At 49.9% G+C, this 23,716-nt stretch overlaps 1 protein-coding gene across 18 annotated transcripts in view; it reads right to left on the reverse strand.

Annotated features, from left to right (window-relative positions):
* The window catches only part of PLEKHA6 (pleckstrin homology domain containing A6), a 158,607-nt gene that overhangs the window by 122,318 nt on the left and 12,573 nt on the right, over positions 1-23,716 (reverse strand). For 2 of the 18 annotated variants that reach the window (XM_033197547.1, XM_033197544.1), the window contains exon 1: positions 17,946-18,176. The exons of 15 other annotated variants lie outside the window; for them this stretch is intronic. Coding sequence is in view for 1 of the 3 variants with exons in the window: in XM_033197539.1 (XP_033053430.1) it covers positions 9,146-9,207 (62 nt within the window). In the remaining 2 variants the exon portion in view is untranslated. Of the gene's footprint in view, positions 1-9,145; positions 9,270-17,945; positions 18,177-23,716 lie in introns of those variants that run through there. One more of the 18 variants, XM_033197539.1, reaches the window with a different exon arrangement.

Genomic DNA, 23,716 nt, shown 5'->3' on the forward strand with positions numbered 1-23,716 from the left:
GGGAGGAAAGAAACAGAAGACAAAGAGAGGAATCAGACAGGGTGCTGACTCCCCGAAACAGACTTACGCTGTCCTGTGGCTATTTTTGTTAAGCAGCAAGCTCAGCAGCACAGAGAAGGAGCTAACTTCAAAGAAGTCAGGGATGATTCTTTTGTCCAGCGAAGATGGGCAGGAGAGCGAGCAGCTGATAGGAGGCATCCCAACTCCTCTCCCAGGCGTGTGGGGAAGACACGGGTGCTTTACAGTCCTGTACGGCACACCCAGTGCCTGGCCACAGTGCTCTACCACCAGCTAGGCCCCCTCTCCTATCGTGGTCTGAGCCAGCAGGGCTCTGGCCAGAGGACAAGAGGCCCCAGAAGATGTGTACCAGGCCCCCAGGAAGCCTCTTGGATCAGAAAGGCAAATCATGGTTGTTAGAGATTATCTGGTCCAGTGGTTCTCAATCCTGGCTTCACACTAGAATTACCCAGAGAACTTTTTGCTTTCTGCTTTGAGGGCTTTTTCAAAATACTGGTGTCTGGGTACCCACCACAGACCAACTGAACCAGGATCTGTGGGGGAAAAGGTAGGGGCCCAGGAACATGCATTTCTTTAAAGCACCCCCCAGAGGATGCTGGTGACTACTCCAACTTCCTGGGCTACAGATAAAGAACTGGGAGTCTGGTGCAGTAATACCTTGCCAAAGGCGACAAAGTCATCAGGGAACAGAGTTGGAGCTATAACCAGTTCGTCTGATTGCAGGGATGGAGCTCTGGAAGTCAACATTGCTGGCTGAATAAATGAGTGAGCTTCTAAGGGTGTATCACAGGGATATGTTCTTGATCCTGCTGTGGTCTGCATTTTCATCCATGATTTGCATAAAGACTTAGAAGGCATGGTTTTCAGATTTGCTACTGACAAAGCTGGGAGGGATGACTAACATAGTGATGGCAGAATCAGGATTCCATATACTGAAATCATAGCCTAATATTAACCAAAAAAGTAGATCAGAAACATAAAATGAAACATTTAAACTTTAAGATTCCAACTGTACATATCCAGAGGTTTGAAATATATAAGCTCAAGAGTATGTTACTAATAAAATGAGGAAAACACAAGTACAATCTATATTTTTTTAAATGCATGAGTGGCTGGGTGCAGTGGCTCATGCTTATAATCCCAGCACTTTGAAAGGCTGAGACGGGCAGATCATTTGATGTCAGGAGTTCAAGAGCAGGCTGGTCAACATGGTGAAACCCCATCTCTATTAAAAATACAAAAATTAACCATGTGTGGTGGCACACACCTGTCATCCCAGCTACTCAGGAGGCTGAGGCAGGAGGATCACTCAAGCCTGGGAGGCAGAGGTTGCAGTGAGCCGAGATTGTGCCACTGCACTCCAGCCTGGACGACAGAATGAGACTCTGTCTCAAAAATAAAAAATAAAAAAAAGAAAAGAAAGAAAGAAAAAGAAAAGAAAAGAAAATGAGTATTTAATAAAAACATTATGAGCTGAGCACAGTGGTGCACGCTCGTAGTCCCAGCTACTCAGGAGGCTGAGGCGGGAGAATTGCTCTAGGCATTCAAGACCAGCCTGGGCAACATAGAAAGGCATTCCAAGAAAAAGCTTGTGATCACATATTCCAGAAATAGCTTTATGTCCCCAGGAACCTGGTCAGTAGGACTAATTTCAAGGCCTGGAAAGACAGGCTTCTTGCTTTCTGCATACCCTCATTCCTACTCCACACTGAATAACTTAGAGCAAGGTTTCTCCACTTTTAACGTGCATACGAATCACCTGGAGGGTCTTGTTAAAACATAGATTCTGATTCAGTACGTTGGGGTGAGGCCTGAGATTCTGCATTTCCAGCAAGCTCCCCAGTAATACAGATGCTAGTGGACCATGATGAGCAAGGATTTAGACAGCCCCAGAGGTTCGTCTGTGAAAACAGGTACTCTGATTATGCTGTGGGCACCTGTGACTTTTCCCCGATAGCCTGGGAACTTGGAGAAGTAGAGGAGCTGCAGTTGGAGGTAAGGAAGTTCCCAACAGTAAGTGTTCAGCTCACCTGATAAGCAAATGCAACGAATGAGCAAAGAAGAATGAAAAAGGCCCACTGAAAGAAAGAAAAGACCCATGGGGAGGGAATTTTATCTCAGCCCGGTGTGGGTCAAGAGATTTTCCAAATAGAACGCCAGATCGCAGAACAGCATTATCAAAAGGACTCGACTGCATCAATGAGAGTTCATGTGTGTTTGGAACCAATGTGAGGGGAGGCTTTGGGCTCCCCTTGACCCTGACCTTCCCTCTAACTCAGATCACATCTTTTATGCAGCAAAGGGGAGATCTAAGCCTGACAGCTGTCCGTGGGAAAATAACCTGAGGGCTTCAGTACAATGAGCTCGATTTAAACACCAGTGATTTGCAAATTTAGTCTGACATAATAGAAATATATCGTCAAGTTAGAGGGCATCAGGGTCCCATGGAACAGACCACGTCTAGAGTATTGTGTTCAATTCCAGACAATTTATTTCCAGAGAGATTAAAAGCTACCCATGTACTGAATTGCCTTTGGTTGCCAGGCAATGTTCCAGGCTTTTTACATGTATTAATGTATTTAACCCTCTCGACAACTCTATGAGGTAAGTACCACCATCACTCACATTTTACAGATGAGTAAACCAAGGCTCAGAGAGGTTAAGGATTATAAGCAGGGTCACGCAGCTGGTGAGTGGGAAACCAGGTGCAAACCCAGGCAGGCAGATGACAGCCCCCATATCTTCCCCACTGGGTTATACGATCTCCCCATACTTGCCTGACTCGAAACAACGACAAACAAGTGAGCCTAAAAAAGGATGGCCAGGATGTTGAACTGGTTCCACCGTGTGGAAGTTAGAAGGAAACTTAAGCTCAACATTAAGCAATGATATAAGTTGAAACTGTCCACAACAATAGAAAAGCTACTTCACAGGGCAATGCTCCTAGTCGCTGGCGGCTTTCAAGCAGTGGCTGGCTGACCATGTGCCTGAGACGCTAGAAAGGTGCCCGCTATGTGGGAGAAAAGCAGAACCAAGTGAAAGATTACTTTCAAGGCTGAGACTCTCAGTCCCTCCCCCATCCTGGTTATTCCATCTGGAAAAATAGACTCTGACACCAGGAGCACAGTGTCTATAATGAGCCCGGACTTGCCCACTGACTTTGGTGTGTATGATGGAGAGAAAGTGACAGTAATGCCCAGACTAAAACTTGGCCAGAGCCGGGCTCAGTGGCACGTGCCTATAATCCCAGCTACTCAGGAGGCTGAGGTGGGAGGATAGCTTAAGCCCAGGAGTTTGAGACCAGCCTGGGCAATGCAGCAAGACCCTGTCTCGAAAATATAAAAAACTTGGCCAGGATGCCTGCAATTTGAGCCAAGGAAAGAGTTGTGGAAAATATGTAAATAAGCTGCTGCTGCTGACACCTCGCTCTTCCCTGACCTGTTATCTCCTGAGGTTCTTGTGGGAGTGATAAACTCCTCTAAGCCGGCGGAAAATAGCCTGCTCCTTCTCAAAGAAATATTTAAGTAAGGCTGGGCGCGGTGGCTCACGCTTGTAATCCTAGCACTTTGGGAGGCCCAGGCAGGTGGATCATTTGGGCTCAGGAGTTGAAGACTAACCTGCCCAACATGGTGAAACCCCGTCTCTACTAAAAATACAAAAATTAGCTGGAAATGGTGGAGCACACCTGTAATCCCAGCTGCTCCAGAGGCTGAGGCAGGAGAATTGCTTGAACCCGGGAGGTGGAGGTTGCAGTGAGCCGAGATCACGCCACTGAACTCCAGCCTGGGTGACAGAGTGAGACTCCATCTCAAAAAAAAAGAAAGAAAAGAAAGAGAGAGAGAACGAAAGAAAGAAAGAGAGAGAGAAAGAGAGACAGAGAGGAAAGAAAGAAAGAAAGAAAGAAAGAAAGAAAGAAAGAAAGAAAGAAAGAAAGAAAGAAAGAAAGAAAGAAAGAAGAAAGAAAGAAAGAGTCAATTATAAAAAGTATAAAGAGGTTCAGTGTTTCCTAACCCAAATTGTACTTCAGACCAGTTCCTCATCCATATTATCAGGGTGCCCCAGAAGTGAGTGACAAAGCAACATCTCCAAGGAGGAAAGCAGAGGACAGACAAGATGTGATCCAACCCCATCCTGCCAGTCCTTCAGCCAGTGACTGGGAAGCAGGGATGCTGGCTCTGAGCCAGAAGGTGGAGAAACAAGCTGAAATCTAGCCCAGGAAAAGATGCGGGTGTGAGAGTTCCATTATAACCAGAGTTCCCGCACCTCATCCCTTGTATGTCACCCCCACCCCAAGCACAACGCCTGGAGAAGGTGGGGAAGGCGACTTACCGAGCACCAACTCTTTCAAGACATTATGTTAATTGCTGTGGGGAGATACACATTTATCGGCGAGAAAGACATATGCGGATGGAATATTTCAGAACAACTTCTATTTCCCACTAGCTGATTCAGCCAACTAAAGGACACTTGAAAAAATATAACTTAATAGGTGTAAGTGTTGATGACTTTGGCCTTGATTCTGACAACACCAAATCTGGAAGACACTGGGCCCGATTGGGATGCTTTCTATTTTGATACAAGAAAGTCCTTCCTTCCCGAGGTCTAGATGCTCTCCGTCTCCATGCTTACCCCTCTACCCACTCCCTGCCAGACTTTCCTAACAAGGAGGCCAGGACAGCTTGACCACACACAGCCCATCAGAGGGTGCCTGATCCCCCATGCCTGCCAGCCCAGGCGTCCTTGCTCAGCCCCTTGGCCCCACTCCCTTTGAGGTTTCTTTCCACTGAGAACCCTCCCCACACTCCCCATCTCTGCTGTGCCTCTTTCCAGAGGTCTCAGGTTCTCTTCTTCCCGCTCCCCTCAGGTCTGGATGCCACTACAAGGCAGATGTCACAGGATCTCCCCGTTACACTCCCTCAGCGCCCACGTGCACTGTGACCTGGGTTCAGCCTCACCCACAGCACAAGTACTAGAGAGCTGGTGGAGGAGGGGGGCACTCTAGCATTTCCCTGAAAAGAACAGCAGGGGCACCAACAACTCCTCCTGTCCCGTCTTCCCCCACACTCTGTTCTGCTTCCCCCAATCCCGGAGCAGGCTCCCCCCAACAAAGTTACTGGAGCAAACCCTCCTTTCTCTGCTGAGTCACTTGACCTTAATGGTAAGAGACCAGAGGCCCTGGAGAAAATCAGCTCACCTAACTTCCCAGTCGCTCTCCACGCTCACATCTGAATCCACTAAGAAAAGCGACCCTGTTACAGGGATAGCAAGGAAGAGCAGAAAGGTGTGGAGAGGAGTACAGGGAAAAGAAGAGAATGAGTGAAGTTCACCCTGCTAGCCACCACCAGATGGTTAAGCTGGCTTTAAGTGAGGACACTTGGTTTCTGGATTGAGAGAAGGCCTGTTCTGCATAAGGGAAGCTAAGACTTCTAGAGGAACTGCTGCCCCATTGGATAGCCCCCTCCTCAATTGCAAGTGGGCAGCAGGGAGCAAGGAAGACTACTGGCACTGGGTGTGGTCTCTGATTCTCCCTCCACCCTAGCTCTGCCTCTAAGCCCTGACTCAGCTGCTTTGTGACTAGATTTCTGCACTGTCTGACGGCCCCCTTGATTATACCTAGAGCCGCTGACCGGCCCTCTCTGTATGCATGGGAACATGAGAGCAGCAAACACTCTCACTCTCACTGCCCCTAGAGGAGGCAGCATCTGCCACCTGCCTCTTCCAGAACACGGGGTCTGGGCACCTGGGGAGGGGTGGCCAGTTGGGCAGCTCTGAGCCACCACAAATGAGCCATGACTACAGGGGGAGCCATGACAAACTGGAGTCAAATAAATAACCACATCCCCCTCACCTCCATTGCTCTTACTGGCTAATACACACCCACACTCACAGTTGGGTCACATGATGGGCAAGAAGATGGCTCAGCAGGAAACACAGAAACATCCATAAATTCTAATTCTGATTCCTCCCTCACTTCCCAATGTGGCCATGGGTAAGTGGCCCATCATCTCAGAAACAGACTCTTCCAAGGCAATCAAAGGTCACCCTGGACAAGCTGGGGGAATAGAGCATATTGAGTAGGTAGATGGCAGAGTATATGGATGCAGAGATTAGGGGTTCCTACGAGAAAGATATTCATCCAACTTCACAGTGTAAATCAGTTCTCCTTGAAGCACTGGGCATGCTCTTCTTGCCGGCTGGTACCATCCTGAAGTACTGATTCTCCTTATCAGAAACCCACCATCTCCCCAGCCTCTACTCACCCAGCTGGAGCTAGAAACGTACATCCCACTTGAATTTCAGTGGAATTCCTAGTCGTACACACCCACTACCCTGGCCTGTAACACCACATGTTACAGAGGCACCAAGAGCCGGAAATGCCAAATCAAGAGCCTGGACAAGATACCTTCTGGCTGCTCTCATTTTTACAGTTGGAAATGCTGCTTAAAGCAGTGGGTGCTGAGTAAATTAACAAGAAGCCTAGAGAGACAAGGACACAGCTACAGCTGAAGCTTCTTGACCCTCTGCAACCTCCTCCCCAAGCCACAGGCCCTAATTCAGCCATCAGTCACCCCTCAGCCCTCTCTTCAACACAGGGCAGGTCGGGCAGTTTGAAGCTGAAAAGAGAGTATGCCCAAACAGCAAGGAAATGTCTCCTAGCCATAAATGCCTTACCCGTTCTCCTGTTTGCAAAAGGCAAAGTCCATGTGGGAAGGGTAGGAACGGTATCAGCTACTAAACCCCACAAAAACCAACCCAGTCCTGAGAGATGGACACACAGGCTAAATTCACACAGCACAGCTGAGAATGGAACCGAGCAGTCTGGATTCCTTCATTCGCTCCTGCTTCTCATTCCAGGCCCTATCTTTATTTTATCACAATAAATATTTATAGGGTCAGCATTCCACCTGGGTATTCCACAGCCACTCACGCCCCTCTCGCTCCAGCCACTCCCAACCTCAGCCACCTGGTGCCAAACCCCCCTGCGGCCTCCCCCACTGCGCTGACCTTAGCCTGTGCTCAAGGCCACACTTGGCAGGCATCCTGCTGACTGTCATCTCCATTGTCAGATGGGAGATAGACAATGAGAAACGGGCTTCTCTGGGGACTGATTTAAGGCTTTCCTGTCAAAAAACCTCCCAGAAGCCTGAGGCCCCTAGGCATGGCCTGGGCCCCTGACACCAAGTACGCCCTCACAGTGAGGTCCAGTTGCTTGGCAGCCAGAACTGCTTGTCGGGAGGGGTTAGCTTCAGCCTCGCAGCTAGCCTCACCCATGCTCCCCGGCTGACTCCCCTCAGACCCAGAGGGAACACCCAGACTGCTTCAAGCTTGGCCTTCTCTTTTCGCAGCTCTCCTCAGTCCCCGCCTCTGCAGTCCCTAAGACAGCAGACAAGAGGAGCCTGAGTTCTAGGCCTGGCTCCAGGCCCTTAGTTTTAAGGGGGCCAGGACAGACACCTGGGAACCGTTTGGATCTTAAGATCTCTGTTTCTCTCCCTATAAGAATCCTTGAGTTCTTGGCTGAATACGGTGGCTCATGCCTATAATTCCGGCACTTTGGGAGGCTGAGGCAGGCGGATCATCTGAGGTCAGCAGTTCGAGACCAGCCTGGCCAATATGGCAAAACCCCGTCTCTACTAAAAGTACAAAAAAATTAGCCAGGCATGGTGGTATGTGCCTGTAATCCCAGCTACTTGGGAGGCTGAGGCAGGAGAATCACTTGAACCCAGGAGCCAGAGGTTGCAATGAGCCGAGATCATGCCACTGCACTCCAGCCTGGGCAACAGAGCAGAATTCCATCTCAAAAGAAAAAAACAAAAAAAAAAAAAACAGATTCCTTGAGTTCTCCTCACAGCAGGAATAAAACTGGGCAGCAGATTCAGCAGGTGTAGGTGTGGGCTGTGGACCTGAGCAACAGAGCCCCAGCTCGAGCCTTGGCTCCGGGACTTGCTGCCTCTGGCCCTGGGCAAGTCATGAGACTTCTGAGTCTTGGCGACCTCATAGATCAGAGTGGCGAGGATCCCCCAGATGACAGTACCTGGAAGGTGAGAGCAGTGGGAGGGCCTATACATACCTGAAGAGCCTGAGTGTGCATGCTCTCTCAGTGTTTCTCAAACTGAAACAAGTGACTCATCTGTCAGTGTGAAAGCAAGCTGAAGAGTGAAGATGATCTTTAAAAATATGTATAGGCCAGACAAGACTGCAATATGACATACACCACTTACAGTAAGGGTAACACACATGTGCTCCTGGAATGTGTTTCTACCAGTTGCAGTCAAAAATTTTGATGTCTTCCTTTTAAAACATTCTAACCAGGCACAGTTGTTCATGTCTATAATCCCAGCACTTTGGGAAACTGAGGCAGATGGATCACTTGAGCCCAGAAGTTCAAGACCAGCCTGGACAACATGGCAAAACGATCTCTACCAAAAAATACAAAAATCAGCTGGGTACAGTGGCGAGCACCTGTAGTCCCAGCTCCTTGGGAGCCTGAGGTGGGAGGATGGCTTGAGCAAGGGAGGTCGAGGCTGCAATGAGCTATGATCTCACCAGGACACTCCAGTATGGCTGACAGAGTGAGACCATGTCTCAAAAAAAAAAAAAACCTTTCTTGCTCTTGCAGATGTTTCCACCTGTGTAACTTGCTATCTGCCCTCAGCAGAGTGAGCTAGTAAACTCCTTGAGGTAAGAGCCATGTCTCTAACTTCTCAAGAATTCTAGCCATCCCACCACCATCCCCTCTGCAAGGCTGGGCTCAGAGCAGGGTTGGTGCAAGCTGTTCACAGGCTGGAAAGCAGCCACCGAATCAAAAATCACTATGGAAGGAGAGGAAGGAAACCCACTGCTGATAGTGCCAGGCACAGCCCCCAAACATGGGCCCTGGAGGTCCAAGTCCCCTCCATTTTACAGATGAGGAATCCAAAGCTCAAAGAGGTAAAGTTGTCTGGGAGATGGGGGCGGGGGAAGGACCAGGACTGACGTCTTGGTTTGGATGGCCCCTGGTTTTATCACTGCCAGGGTTAGCTCCTGAGCCGCCTTGTCAAATCCCCTAAACTTCCCATGAGGGCCAAGATGACTCACACTGCAAAACATACACACAAAGGATCGGAAACAGCACGACATTCTTTCCTACCTGCCTTTTTCTGGCTTTCCCAGTCCCATGAGGGAGAGAGGAGAGGGTTGTGCTGGGGGCATCTGGGATCTGTTTTCCTCCTTGTCCAGCCCTTGTCCTTCTCTGCCTCTTTTGAGGCTGACTGCCCCCAGCTCACCACTCTCCTCTCCGAACGCCAGCTAACCGGTTACCCGGGCAACCCAGCTGGGAGGCCGCCAGTTACCACGGCAACCCAGCATGGCCGCCAGGCTGCCTTGTTTAGGAAGGTCAGGGGACCAGCCGGGCTACTGAGCAGCTGGGATGCTGCTAGCAGGACTGGTCCAGGCAGGGGGAGCGGGGTGTGGGGGGAAGGTGGCCTACGTGCCTGAGATAACTAAGTTCCTGCTGTCAGGGGCCACCTTTCCCTTTGACATGTTTCCCATGAAGCAGGCTCCCCCAACTTGGGCATGAACCACAAGCCGTCCTCCCCAGTTGCATCACCCAAGCTGAACCTGACCCCTCCCACCTTCTCTACAGAGTTCCAGTCGCCTCACCTCCAGGAAGGCTTCTCAGACTGAGCAACAGCCAGCTGTCACTCAGCCTAACCCCAGGCCCTCTCACCCTCCGCCCTTCCTGAGCACATCTGGGAGTCCACACACATGCAACACACATGTGTCAGCGTGCAGATGTGGTCTCTCTGTGAAATATGTTGGTAAAAATCATAAGGAAGAGCTAATATTTTCTAGTACTTACTATGTGCCTAGCATGTTGTAGGTGACTCGTGTGAAGTTTCTCAATTGAGCCATACAACAAGCGTATTATCCTCACTTCGCAGATAGAGCCTGAGACTTACAGAAGGTGAGGGACTTACTCAAGGCTGAATGGGTACTAACCAGCAAAGAGAGGGTGAGGCTGTGTAGGGACCAGAATTCCTTCAGAATTCCTTCAGGTCCTGCCCTCCCCAAGCTCCCCCCACCAACCAATCCCCTGGTTTCAAGGTGACATTTTGAACTTTTATTAAGTTATTAAGTTTCACCATGCCTGACATGGTGAAAACTCATCTCTGCTAAAAATACAAAAATTAGCAGGCGTGATGGTGCACATCTGTAATTCCAGCTACTCAGGAGGCTGAGGCAGGAGAATTGCTTGAACCTGGGAGGCGGAGGTTGCAGTGAGCCGAGATCTCGCTACTGCACTCCAGCCTGGGTGACAGAGCGAGACTCCGTCTCAAAAAAAAAAAAAAAAAATTATTTAGGCCGGGTATGGTGGCTCTCACCTGTAATCCCAGCACTTCCAAGGCCAAGGCAGGCAGATCACTTGAGGCCCGGAGTTCGAGACCAGCCTGGCCAACATGGTGAAACCCCACCTCTACTAAAAATACAAAAATTAGCCTGGCATGGTGGCACGTGCCTTGTAATCCCAGCTACTCAGGAGGCTGAGGCAGGAGAATTGCTTGAACCCAGGAGACAAAGTTTGCAGTGAGCCAAGATTGCACCACTGCACTCTAGCCTGGGCCATAGAGCAAGAAAGAAAGAAAGAAAGAAAAAAAAAAAAGGACTATCCAATGCCAGACATTTTCTTCATATTATTGTATTTCATTTCATCCTCACCTCTGAGAAGACTTCAGTCTCCTAACAGGATAGCTTAGGAAACAGAGACCCAGAGAAGTTAAGTAATTTTCCCAAGCTGAGGCCCGGCTTAAGGCTCCTGCCTTGGGGAACCCCCTAGGAGAGTCCATCCTTTTCTTTTTTGGCCTCCAACATGTGTAGCATATGTCTCTATCATATACGGCATGGTCGTTTGTTCACTCATCTGCTCCCTTACAAGACTGAGTTTAAAAATTTATTTCTGACCGGGCACAGTGGCTCACACCTGTAGTCCCAGTACTTTGGGAGGCCGAGGCAGGAGGGTCACTTGAGCCCAGGAGTTTAAGACCAGCCTGGGCAACAAAGTGAGACTCAGTCTGTACGAAAAATAAAATAATTAGCCAGGTGTGGTGGTGCACGCCTGTGGTCCCAGCTACTCAGGAGGCTGAGGTGGGAGGACTGCATGAGCCTAGGAGGTCGAGACTACAGTGAACTATGATTGTGCCACTGCATTCCAGCCTGAGGGACAGAGTGAGACCCCATCTCAAAAATAAATAAATAAAAATAAAAATTCATTTTTGCAACCTAGTACCTCCCTGGTACATAAAGAGCATGCAGTAAGTATGTACCCAAAGAAAATGGTAGGGCCAGGTTCCCAAGTTCTATTCACCACTTAATTCCGTGCTGTCTCTACCACATCACCCTGTCTCATTGACTCAGCCAATCAAAAAGCAGTTACCAACCATTTTGTGCCTGGCTCTGTGTGAAACATCACAGCTACAAATAAGACAAATCAGGCCATCTCTTGCCTTGAAGAAGTACAGAGGAGTGAGAGGCAAGACTGAGGAGAACAGGGAATAAATTCCCCACCACTGCCCCCATCCAAGGCTTTCTCATGAGTGTTTCTCTGTGCCCACTCTTTGGGCCTAACCCTCCCATCCAAAGCTTCATATATCCAACCAACATTTGTTGAGCACCTACTGTGTGCTAAATACTGCCCTCTAATCACTCATAGTTGGGGGGAGAGTTGGCAGGATTAGATGACAATGGAGTCAGGAATTACTGGACAGTAGAGAAGTGATTGAGAAGGTCAGAGTCCAAGAAGCAGTGGCCAGGACCACCAGGAGCATATGGAGAACTTTAAAGAGCTTTCACATTTGATGTGATCGCGGACTTTCAGGTCACATTGCTTCATATTCACACCTACTTCCTACGCTAACTCATTTGATTCTTGGTGATGAGGGCAGGGCGGGAATTATTATTCCCATTTTAGAGATGAGGATACTGAGGCTCAGAAGGGGAAGAGCATTGGGTTAGGAGGAGGAAACCTGGGTTCTAGACCTCACTTGTCATTCGAACAGTTCTCAGCACTACGCCTCTATCACCACACTCCCACCCGCACCACCCCACCAAAGCAGGTTTTTCTTCCCTGCTCCCATCCCCTTCATTTCTCCAGTAAGACAGCCCCAGTTTCAAGTGACGTTAGCAGGATTACTGGATAGCATGGATCCAGTCCCTGGATAGCCCATTGCTGCTCATGTGATCCCAGGAACCAAGCAAAACCATAACAATGACCACACCACCTGAGGCTAGGTAGAATTTAAGAGGCTAATTGCAAGCATTTGGCTAATTAAAAGCAAATTGGCACCTGCAATTATAGGTGCCTGTTCTTCTCAAATCATGATGAGCCAGACTGGGTAGACACGATGATGTCAGAGCTAAGGAGGAACCTCACCTCCTCCTTAAGGAGGGCCCTAGGCTGTCTCACTGCAGAAGTGGAGCTCCAACTAACTGGAGGAAGTCATAGCTGAAACCAGTGTGGACCAGCTACCCTGAAGCCTCAGCACTGATGCATGTTTATCAGATCAGCACTGGCACCTCCAGCTCTATTTCCTGAATTCACGCATTAAGGATCAATCCTCTACAGAGACTAAGTGGGTGACCTGGGAGGACTTGACAGTATCCCTGAATACCAGCTACCCTAAACACATTTCCCACCAATCCACCTCAGCACCTGTCTGGTCTTTGAGTTAAAGCCTTGCCTTCTGAAACATGATGTTCAGTAACTGACATTTGTGTGATTATTCTCAGTTTACAAAGCACTTCCATGTATATTACTCACCTAGGTATCAGCTAGGTAGGTGGTAGTGATACAAACTCCAGTTCTCAGGCTAAGAAGTGAAAGCTCAGAAGGATTAAGTAACTTCTGCAAATCATATGGCTACTACCTGGGCCAGGATTTGAACCCATGTCTTCAAATTCCAGATGAGCCTTCTCTCCACGACCACAGCAGGAGCTAACACATGGATCATAATTAGTTTATCAGATCAGCTTGTGCTACTTTTGAAAGTGCAAAGAGGTCTCATGGGAATGAGAAATGCTGGGTAGATTTGACAAGGAAGAAATCCAAGACAGGATGTGCACATGGCCACGCAGGGGCGTGGACAGGGGCTGCAGGAGTACCAGCTCCAGTGGAGTATCCTATAAGCCAGGAGACACTAGAGGCCCAACTCCCTTCATCCATGCACCTGCCAGAGGAAGCCCCCAGCAAGTGTACTATTCCAGGGGATTCTCCTGGAGGAAGTGGCTGCCCTGGGCATGTGTGTGGTCACCTCACCACATTCTGTGCCACTGAGGCCACAGTTCATGTGGGAGCCCCAGGAAAGCTCAAGAAAGAACTTGAGGGTCTTTGGAGGAACAGGGGCACTTAGCCTTGAACAAGGAGACTTGGGAGGGCTTGGAGGGAGATAGATGATGATATCTATCTTCAGATATCTATGTTTCTCATGCAAATCAACAAGGTAATAATAACAAACACATTTGTCACTTATTCTGCTCAGCAGGATTCTATGTGCTTTGCATATGTAACCTCATTTATCTTCACAAGAAGCATTATCTTCATTTTACAAATGGAGAAACTGAGGCACAAAGCGGTAAAGCCACTGTTAGTATCATATTACTGGTAAATGGTAGATTCCAGATTCAAGTTTGACCCCATAACTGTGCTTTGTTTGTTTGTTTGTTTGTTTGTTTGTTTTGAGACAGAGTCTTCCTCTGTCGCCCAGGCTGGAGTACAGTGGCACGATCTCAGCTCACTGCAACCTCTGCTCCCAGGTTCAATCGATTCTCTTGCCTCAGCCTCCCAAGTAGGTGGGATTACAGGAGCCCACCACCACACCTAGCTAATTTTTGTATTTTTAGTAGAGAGCGTTTCACCATGTTGACCAAGCTGGTCTCAAACTCCTGGCTTCAAGTGATCCACCCCCTTCAGCCTCCCAAAGTGCTGGGATTACAGGCGTGAGCCACTGTGCCCGGCCAACTGTGATCTTAATGACTCTGCACACACTGCCTTTTAAGAAAAGCCAAAGACTCAAACACACAAATATGTTTATTATATGGACATATTATATATTGCATTGCTATTAATACGGACAATGTCACATTTGATAAGTCTCTTTTTAAAAATTGTATGTCTCGCTCCCAATCAAACAAATGGATTGAAACAGTACATGAAAACCATGAAAAAGATTGTAATACTCAATGTTGATGCTCATGGCACAAAAATCCATTCTCAGACACAGCTGCTGAGAATGTAAATTAGTGCTTTTGAACAAGGAATTTGGCAAAATATTTTAATAATGTAGCAATTTCACTTCTAGAAATGCAACCTAAGGGAAAAAATTATTGATAAGTGTGAAGATTCAGATATTTATATGTTCATTGTACCCTTATTATAAAAGTAGAAAATTGGAAATACATAGTTTAACATAGGGGTTAAATCAACAAACAAATTGAAAAGGTATATGATGAATATGAGGCAGCCACTTTAAAATGATGTTGTAAAGGCCAGAGGTGGTGGTTCACGCCTGTAATCCCAGCACTTTGGGTGGCAGATGTGGGTGGATCACTTGAGCCCAGGAGTTCAAGACCAGCCTGGCCAACATGGAGAAACCCTGTCTCTACCAAAAATACATAAAATTAGCCAGGTATGGTGACATGCACCTGTAGACCCAGCCACTTGGGAGGCTGAGGTAGGAAGATCGCTTAAGCCCAGGAGGTTGAGACTGCAGTGAGCAGAGACTGCACCATAGCACTCTAGCCTGGACAACAGAACAAGGCCCTGTCTCTAATAATAATAATAATAATGCTGTAAAATAAGATTTAATAATATGAAAAAATGCTTTCCATTTAACTGACAATAATACACACCTGGGCCAAGATTTTAATGATATATATACGTATTGTGATGATAAATCTAGATATATATTCATGCATGAATTCATAAAAGTACAAATATACCAAAATTAAAATTATATATCAAATCTATGGGTAATTCTTAACTTTTCTTTAGGTTTTCCTACATTTCTAAATGACAATGTATTACTTTTATACTCACAGAATAATAATTCTTTTAATGTATACCCATTATCATATTACTTCTATGCCTTGGAATTTATCCTAAGTCACCCAAAGCACAGAAAGAGCCTTACGAACAAAAATGTTCCTCCTGTGCTATCTGTAAAAGGAAAATAAGGTAACTTAAATGTCCAGTACAGAAATGATCACGTAAAACACAGCACATCCACACACTGACTATTATATACGATTTTAATCAAAAGAAAACTATTTTTATCACCATGTAAAAGAGAGAGGTGACTTGTTCTGCACAGCTTCAAAGAATCAGAACCAGAGGGTGGAACTTAGAAGTCGGCAGATTTTGATTCAACATAGAAGAATGTTCCAACCACAGAGGAAGCTGCCTTGTGAGGTAATGAGCTCCCTGTCGCAGAAATTATCCAAGTGAGGCTGCTGCTTCTGTCAGGGAGGCTGAGGAAGGCTCATCTGTATGTGGAGGGAGTCTGGACTAGATAGTCCCTGAGGGGCGTCTGAAGGCTGTGGGTGCTGAGCAGGAGCCCCCTGAACAGAGAGATGGCCGAGAGAAGGCTTCCACTCAGCCCACCCTCAACTTCTGTTCCTTCTGCTCCCACTTACTCTAAATGTCTCCCAAAATACAGTCGTTTTTTCCTCTCTGAATGTGCTTTAAGCGGTTGGAGACTGGCCTGCTAAAGTCCCCTCATTAAGCCCTGGCTTCCAGAGCCCCTTTGCCTCACCCCAGAGCTCAGGGGAGTGCAAATCCTGCAGCTCTCTTATAAGGCCCAGCTCCAACCTTCCTCTGGGGGGGGCCATGGGTGCGCCAAGACCAGTGCCAATGACCTCAGCAAATTCACAACAGGCTGTGAGGAAGACGATGAGGCAATTGGCTCAGAGAACAGAACCGCAGCCTGTTCAGCCCCAGTTGACACCATGTTCCCATCTGCTGTTGCGGCTTCTTCACTCTGGCCTAGGCCAGTCCCCTGGACCAAGAGAGCTCACTCTGTGAGCCCAAGCCTGCAGGCTGGGCCTGGGCAAAGTGGGGGCTTTGATGTCAGCCCAGGAGCCAAGGTGGCTGCCTCCCTCACTGACTGGGGGATCAGTAATTATTTCATTTGCAAGCAGGAATAATCCAACTCAATAATCCAGGCAGACACATTCAAAGTAATTATCTGTGTAATGCGTCCTGCACCATCACCTTCCTAGGAAGGAGGAAAAGAAGCCTAGTTCAGCAAAAAAAAAAAAGGGGGGGGACCCCCATTGTCTGCAGTCTGTGTGCAGCAGCCCGCCAAGATTAATTACACACCAGTGCTAACATATTTATCACCTCACCACTGATTGGAAAACCAAGGACTTTTAATAATTCATATCTGTGCCTCGGCACTCTGCGCCCTTGTGTGGAGACACAGAAACCCGCTTGTTTCCATAAGGAAAGCTCAGTGGCAGTGCCAGGCGGGGAGCCCTCCGCCCCTGCTGCCACCCCAACCTGGAGACAGGCCCGAGCCTAGCCGCTCCCACCTCCCCTCCACCCACCAGCAGGGTCTGCTCCTGTCCTGCTGAAGCTAAAATGCAGCTGCTCGGGGGTGAAAGCTGGCGACTGAACTGTCCTAGCCACAGGAGCCCTCCCCAGTTTCATACTCTTCCAGGGTGGCCTGGAAGACAGGATTTGGGATATTTGTAGGACAGGTGCCCACAGTGCCCCCGCACCTGTCCAGACAGCGGGCTCAGGCAAATACCTGCCAGCAAGGACCCTGCCCCACCATGCACGAGACCCTCAGCAGAGTGCACCACTCAAGTGATCAGATTGGGGGTAAAGGGTCTACAGGGCTTTGGGAAGAGCCTCCAATCCCTGAAGTCTGCAACCTCCTCTGACACCAGCTCTGAGCTCCAGCCTCCTCCCCACCAACTTCCACCCTCCTGCAGCTCTCCCTCCCCACTCCTGTGCCCCGGAGATGGCTCTCCCTCTATCCCGGTTCTCCATCTCTGCTCTCCCAGGCTCCACAGCCCCCTTCCCTGCCCTGGCTGGCATGTTGTCTCAAAGAGCATTTCCCAGGAGCCTCTTCTCCCTTCTTCTCCCTTCTTCTCCCTTCTTCTCCCCTGCCCCCACCACTTTCCTGTCTCGCCCCACTTCCCTCCCCTTCCACTGTAGCCCTCCTTACCCTTCTCTGGCCAGTTCCCCAACTGTCCTCCTTTCCCCAGATCCTCACACAATACCTCGAGGCTCTCAGCTGGCTGCAGCCCAGTCCCATCATTATAAACGTCATCCCCTCATTCCCTGCCCCCTCCACCACATACCAGGCTCCAGCTCCTTCAGGAGCTCCTCACTAAATCTGAGACCCCCAGAGCTCAGATGCCTCCTAGAAATTGGAATCCAAGAGCCTCTGTCATCCTTCGACCCAACCTCTGACCCATAAGAATGATACACACCCTGACCTCTCCCCACCCTGAGGAAGGTGAGCCCCTGGGGCTGACCTGAGCCTGACCCTGGACCCCCTCCATCTCTCCTTCCTGTTGGCAGGATTAAAGGGAGGGTGGGCTGGCCTCTCTGTGCTAGCCTGCTTGGGGAACCCTGCTGGACCCTAGGAAGCTGCCAGCCCCAACGCTGCCCTCATCCAGGAGATGCAATTCAAATGTAATCAATTTAAACAGCATCAGCCCTGACAGGGACTCTGGAGGTGGGGGTGGGGGCACAGGGAGGGTTATAATTAGCATTCTCAGCATCCATGATCCCCAAGTAAGGCTGCCAAGGATGAGGGATGGGGAAGCCAGTGCACTGCAGTGCAAGCAGCCCAGGCTCACGCGGCAGACAGGCAGCTGCCAGCCCTGACCAGAGCCCAGCCTTCCTCCTCCCACCTCATCTATGTGATGCATGAAAACAGACTCACCGGCTTCTGAGGTGTGATCCCCGCGCTGGAAAGCTCTACCTCTGCGAGCCCCGAGGCACCCCTCCCCCCAGCTCAGGCCAGCTGGGGTCCTCCTCCCCCGCCCCTGGGGCCCCCTTCTGCAGCGCGGGGCTCCGGATCTAATCTGATCTAATCAGTCATCTCTCCGGCTGGCAGGTCCCTGGCGCAGGGAGAGGATGCTGTTGTGGTGACTGCAGGATCCAGCATCTTTCCCAGGCACAGGCAGCTGTGGGCATGCTCCATCGGCTCCCCCGGGGATTTCAGGGCCACGTGACTCTCCCTCCCCAAGCTGTCACTTAGGATCAGGAGTAAATAGTCCCCGAAAAGGTTTAACTCCATCCACACCAGTGACAAGCTGCTAACCAACCACGCAGCCTGCCCGCCAGGGAGAGGGTGGGGTGGCTCAGCGCAGCCTCCTGGGCCTTCCACCACCAGGACAAGCCTGCCCCCCAAAGGGGAGTAGGGCCACCGTCTGGGTGAGCTGCATTTTTAGAGTCCCCTACAAGAGACTGCAGGGAACCAGAAACTGCCCAGGGGCTTGGAATCCTGTGTAGGACCTCACCCAGCCAGCCTGGTGATCACCTTTCAGCTCTGGGGCATGTCTCTAGGTGTCAGGAGGGCTTGGCTGGGGCCCTGGGGCCTCCCCATCCCCCGCCCCCACCTCAATACGGAGAATTTAGAGAAATAACATTTGGAGAGGGTTGGGGGCCACTATGAGATGCCAGGATCTTCTCCTAGCCCTCAGCCCAAGTTGGTCTCTGATAACCCTGAACAAGGATGCTAGCCAAGCTACGGGGTACCCGGGTTCTGTATTATTCAGAGTCAGAGGCAGAAGGAAGGACTTCAGATGATAGGGTTATAGCCCTGTTTCTGCTTAGACAAAGATTGCTTTCTGCCTCAGTTTCCCTCGATCCACATCTCTCTCGGTTTCCCTCTATCCACAGATTCTCTGTGACAATGGGCAAGTGTAATAAAAACACTGATTTCATAAACAGGATCAGAAAGATGGGAAAAAAACCAAAAGATTCCCACCTAAACCTCCAGGCAGCCTCACTAGTCTCAGTCCCACCTGCCCCTTAAACCTGGAAACTGGGGACTGAACCAGATGAGCTTTTGGGTCACTTCTGAATAGAGAAATCTGTCAAGAAGCAGGAGCTAGGCTGGACGCGGTGGCTCAAGCCTGCAATCCCAGCACTTTGGGAGGCCGAGACGGGCAGATCACGAGGTCAGAAGTTCGAGACCATCCTGGCTAACCCGGTGAAACCCCGTCTCTACTAAAAAATACAAAAACACTAGCCGGGCGAGGTGGCGGGCGCCTGTAGTCCCAGCTACTGAGGAGGCTGAGGCAGGAGAATGGCGTAAACCCGGGAGGCGGAGCTTGCAGTGAGCCAAGATCTGGCCACTGCACTCCAGCCTGGGCGACAGAGCGAGACTCCGTCTCAAAAAAAAAAAAGAAGCAGGAGCTAGAGAAAGTGCATCTGCAAGGCCCCACTCACATGATAATTGCATTTTTTGTTTATTATTAGAACAACTTGATTAAAAAATTAAGCCTCTCTCTTAGTGTGGGTCTCTCTTAGTGTGATCTAAGCACATATATCGTTTTTACCAACTGAAGCCCTTATCTGTAAAGGAATGTGCAAAGGAAGGAACAGGAGCACAGACTTCCCTCCCAGGGCCCGGGAGGAAGAAGCCTGGCTGGTTGGTGTGGGGGCAGTGGCTCCACACCCCACTCACGCACACCACAGTGTTCGAGGAAGGCAGGGACCTAGAGAGCTACTGAAGGGACTGTCTTTCCCACCCCAGGGCAGGCCAGGCTGGAGCCGGGAATCTGGGGTTAGGGCAGCAGACACAGCTCGGCAGTGACCAGGACCCTTGGTCACCTCCCATTGTTCCCCTGCCCAGCTGAGATACCAGGCCAGTCCTGCGTTGACTATAGGAAAGCTGCTCTGCTGAAGGGGTAGACAAGTTGTGGATGAGGGCCCGGTGCCAGGCAGGACCAATCAAGCCCAACTCACCTGCCCTGGCTCTCCAGGACTTGGCAAGGCTGCCAGGTGCAGGCAGGGGGAGAGTCTGCTTTCATTTAGCCAAGATGAGGGGTTCTTGGGAGTCTCTGACCCTGCAGAGCCAATGGAGGAAAGGGGAGTTGGGGCAAGAGATTACAGCATCCCAGAGGGAGGCCAGGGAGGGGGATAGGGACCCCAGACCCAGACCCCACAATCCTCAGGCAGCTGGAAAACGCAGGCGACCAACAGATGGGCCTGCTGGGCAGGTTTCCTCTCTGGCAGGCAGAGGGCAAGGGCCGCAGACGAGTCCCACGGATCCTTCGAGAAGCCTGAGCCAGACGTGTGAATGTTTCTGGGGGATCTGAGTAGCTTCGGGGGCATGAGAAGCCAAAGGGAGGGTCGATGTTGGGTGCATGCCTTTATCTGGGGGATTAAGGTGGAAGAGATGTGGTAGCATGAAGATCTTAAAGCTGCAGCAAGAACAGGTGAGGCGGATGGACCAGAGATAATAAATTCCCTTTGCTAAATCTAAGTTCTTGCTCTGCGAGCCCAGAAGAGGAGAAGCAAGCCTCACCTAAACAACTCCAGTGGGGAAGGCATGAGGCGGTGTGAGGCAGGGAGGATTCCACAGAAAGCACCTCTGCGATCCCGTCTCTCCTCTGCTCTACAATCTTTGGCCCCATTGCTCAGAGGATCAAGTCCAAGCTTCCCAGGCACCTACTCATGGTCTCCAAACACACGGGTCCTCCCCACCTTTGTGGTGCCATCCCCACTCCCTACCCTACAGTCTTGGTGACCACTAACTTGACTGGCTCACTGCCCATTCAGTGGAACCGCATCCACACGGGTCTCTCTTCCTCACAGAACATGCCAACTGGGTAGGAAAGGGAGTTCCATGGGATGAACCAGCTCACTGCAGCCTCCGCCTCTACCTGGGCTTTAGCAATCCTTCCTTCTCAGCCTCCCAAGTAGCTGGTACTACGGGTGCACACCGCCACATGCAGCTAATTTTTTAATTTGTTTCAGAGACAGAGTCTTGCTATGTTACCCAGACTGGTCTCCATCTCCCAGGCTCAAGCAGTCCTCCTGCCTCAGCCTACTGAATAGCTGGGACCACAGGTGTGAGCCACCATGCCTGGCTAACTATGACCTGTGTGACTTGGAAGCCCAGCTCCATCCCCGAGTAACTCAGTGACTTTGAACAAATTACTTGACTATCGAGCCTGTTTTCCTCACCTGCAAATGGGCTTCTTTGAAGCCCAACACATTCACTACCTCTTCTCCTCGGCGGCTTCCTTCTTTACTGTTCTGGGGTGTTATCTGCCTTTCTAAGCCTAGAGCTAGTGGGGTCACTATACCAGAACTGCTGCCCCAGGACTCCTGTGTTCTGTCCTGTCTGCCTTCTGGAGACAACAGAACCGCTCTTGGTGGCTCCACCGCCCCTCCCAGGGCCCCTCCTCTTCCGGGGTCTCAGTTCGGGTTGGGGTCTGTACTGATGAATCCCAAAGACCCAGCACAGCCTTGGAGGCTCACCGGGGTCTCACCACCCAGCCTGGAGCACGCGGGGCAGAGATCTGGGCTTCTGATTTCTGCCTCCCCACAGCCCCTCAAGGAGCGCCGAGCAGCCCGTAGGCGCGCCAGGGCCGTGGGTGGACTGCCTGCCTGCACATTCTCGCACCTTCCTGGAGGAAGCGTCCAGAACAGAACAAGGAAGACCAACGGCTGGGTGGGGTTCCCTCGGTGGAGGAGCCGCAGGGCCCAGCTTGGGAACTGGGTTATCAGGGGTGTAGCTCTGCAGAAAGCGTCCTGCCACGTCTTCCTCCCTGTCAACCTTGGGGAAGAAGAGAGGCACCCTTGGGGACATAACTGGCAAGTGTCACGGCTTCAGCCGGAACGGAGGATGAGGGGGTGGGGGAGAAGGAGACAAGGGGGCGGGGGAAGACTTCCTGTTGGGCAGGAATGGGTGTTACATAGCTAGATCTTTAAGCATCAGAAAGACAGCTACCAGACCCACTATGGCTGGGATGTGGCAGGGGATGGGAAAGGTGGCCCTGTCACCTGCGAGAAGACGCCATCAGCCTGGGGAGACACTCTGTGAGCAAACCCCTGAAAGCCTTGTGGGGCCATCATGTGTGCTCTGGAGCCCTCTTGTGGATTCTTCCGGTAAGTGCATACAGGCTTGCAGTGCGTTTCTCCCACGTTTTAACCTTTCCCCTGTTCTCTCCTCCTCCCACTGCTCTTCCCAGTAAATGACACCTTTAAAACGACAGGCACACTCAAGAGATACGTCTGTTGTGGATACTATGAGAGTCACTTCCTAAATACCCTGAAAGAAAGAGCTTGTTGACACACAATTAACATACTTCTCTGCTCCAGGGCAAATGTCAATATTTACTCATTGAAATTTCCCTCCCTCATCCACACTAAAAGAAACAAAACAGCACCTCCAGTTGTCTGGGTTTCATTATTACTTGGAATCCATGTCTGAAATCGTTCGAGTTTCTAACTCATCCACCAACCAAATGTCATAAACCTTTGTGGGAACTGTGAAAATAGGAAAGAACAGTGAGTCAGTCGTTCATTCATTCACTCACTCATTCAGCAGGAACTTACTGAGCACTTCCTTTGTCCAAGCAAGGTGCCAAGGATACTGGGTAGCAGCCGTGCCATCATGCTAAGATGTGAAATCAAGCACACATGAGGCTACCTCCCCGCTTGCTTTCTATTAATACAAGCTTTGTAACATTGAGTAACACATACGAAGAAACAGTTTTCCCATTATTTGCTAAAACCAGGATGATAGGACCTCCTCATAAAGGTGCAGTGAGGAATAAATGAGATAATGTCATAAAGCACTTAGCTCCTAGAGTGGCGGCTGCTGCTATGATATACAGAATGAACACCAGGTCTGGAAATGTATGTGAACTCAGAATTCATGGCTGGTTGATAATTAAACAATATAGCCTGTGTCTCCGGACTTTACGGCCCCCCTGTGTTGCCCCTGCCCTTGATGAGTTTTCAGTCTAGGCTACTGGTTCTCAAAGTGTGGGCCCCAGAGCAGCCACAGCAGCGTAACCTGAGAATGTGTTGGAAATGCAAATTCTAGACCCTCTGAATCCAAAACTCTAGGGGTAGGGCCCAGCCATCTGTGCTCCAACAAACCCTCCAGTGATTGTGATACACGCTCCAGTTGGAGAATTACTAATCTAGTGGAAAATGATACAAGTATAAGCAAATAACTACAATACACGGACACATCGCTGAAGAAGTGACGTCATGGGCAGGGCTTGAAGGAAGAACAATGTTCTCAGGTGGGCACAAGCCATGTGAGGAGAGATTGGCACCTACAAAGGCCCAGATGCATGGAAGGGAAGTGGATGTTGAGGGAACCACAAGTGATTTGGTAGGGCTAGAGGAGAGGGCTAAAGAGCCAGCTGGGGAGTGTGGGAGGTGAGGCTGGGAAGGGGGGCGGGAGCGAGACTATGACGCCCTTTATGTGCCCAGATAAGGAATTTAGATTTTATCCTGTAAGTGATAGGAAACATGCAAAGTTTTTAATGGAGAATGATATGACCAAATTTGAATTCTAGAGGAAAGCACTCTTGCAGCATTATGGCCTGGAGGCAGGAATATCAGTTGGGAAGCTTCTACAATAATGGAAGTGAGAGTCCATGTGGGCCTGAACTCAGGCCATGGCTATAGGGATGCTGAGAAGTGGATGGGTTGAGAGATAATTGGGAGGAGAATTGA

The sequence above is a fragment of the Trachypithecus francoisi genome, unplaced genomic scaffold, assembly GCF_009764315.1.
Source record: "Trachypithecus francoisi isolate TF-2019V2 unplaced genomic scaffold, Tfra_2.0 Lachesis_group5, whole genome shotgun sequence".
In the NCBI taxonomy this organism is placed as follows: domain Eukaryota; kingdom Metazoa; phylum Chordata; class Mammalia; order Primates; family Cercopithecidae; genus Trachypithecus; species Trachypithecus francoisi.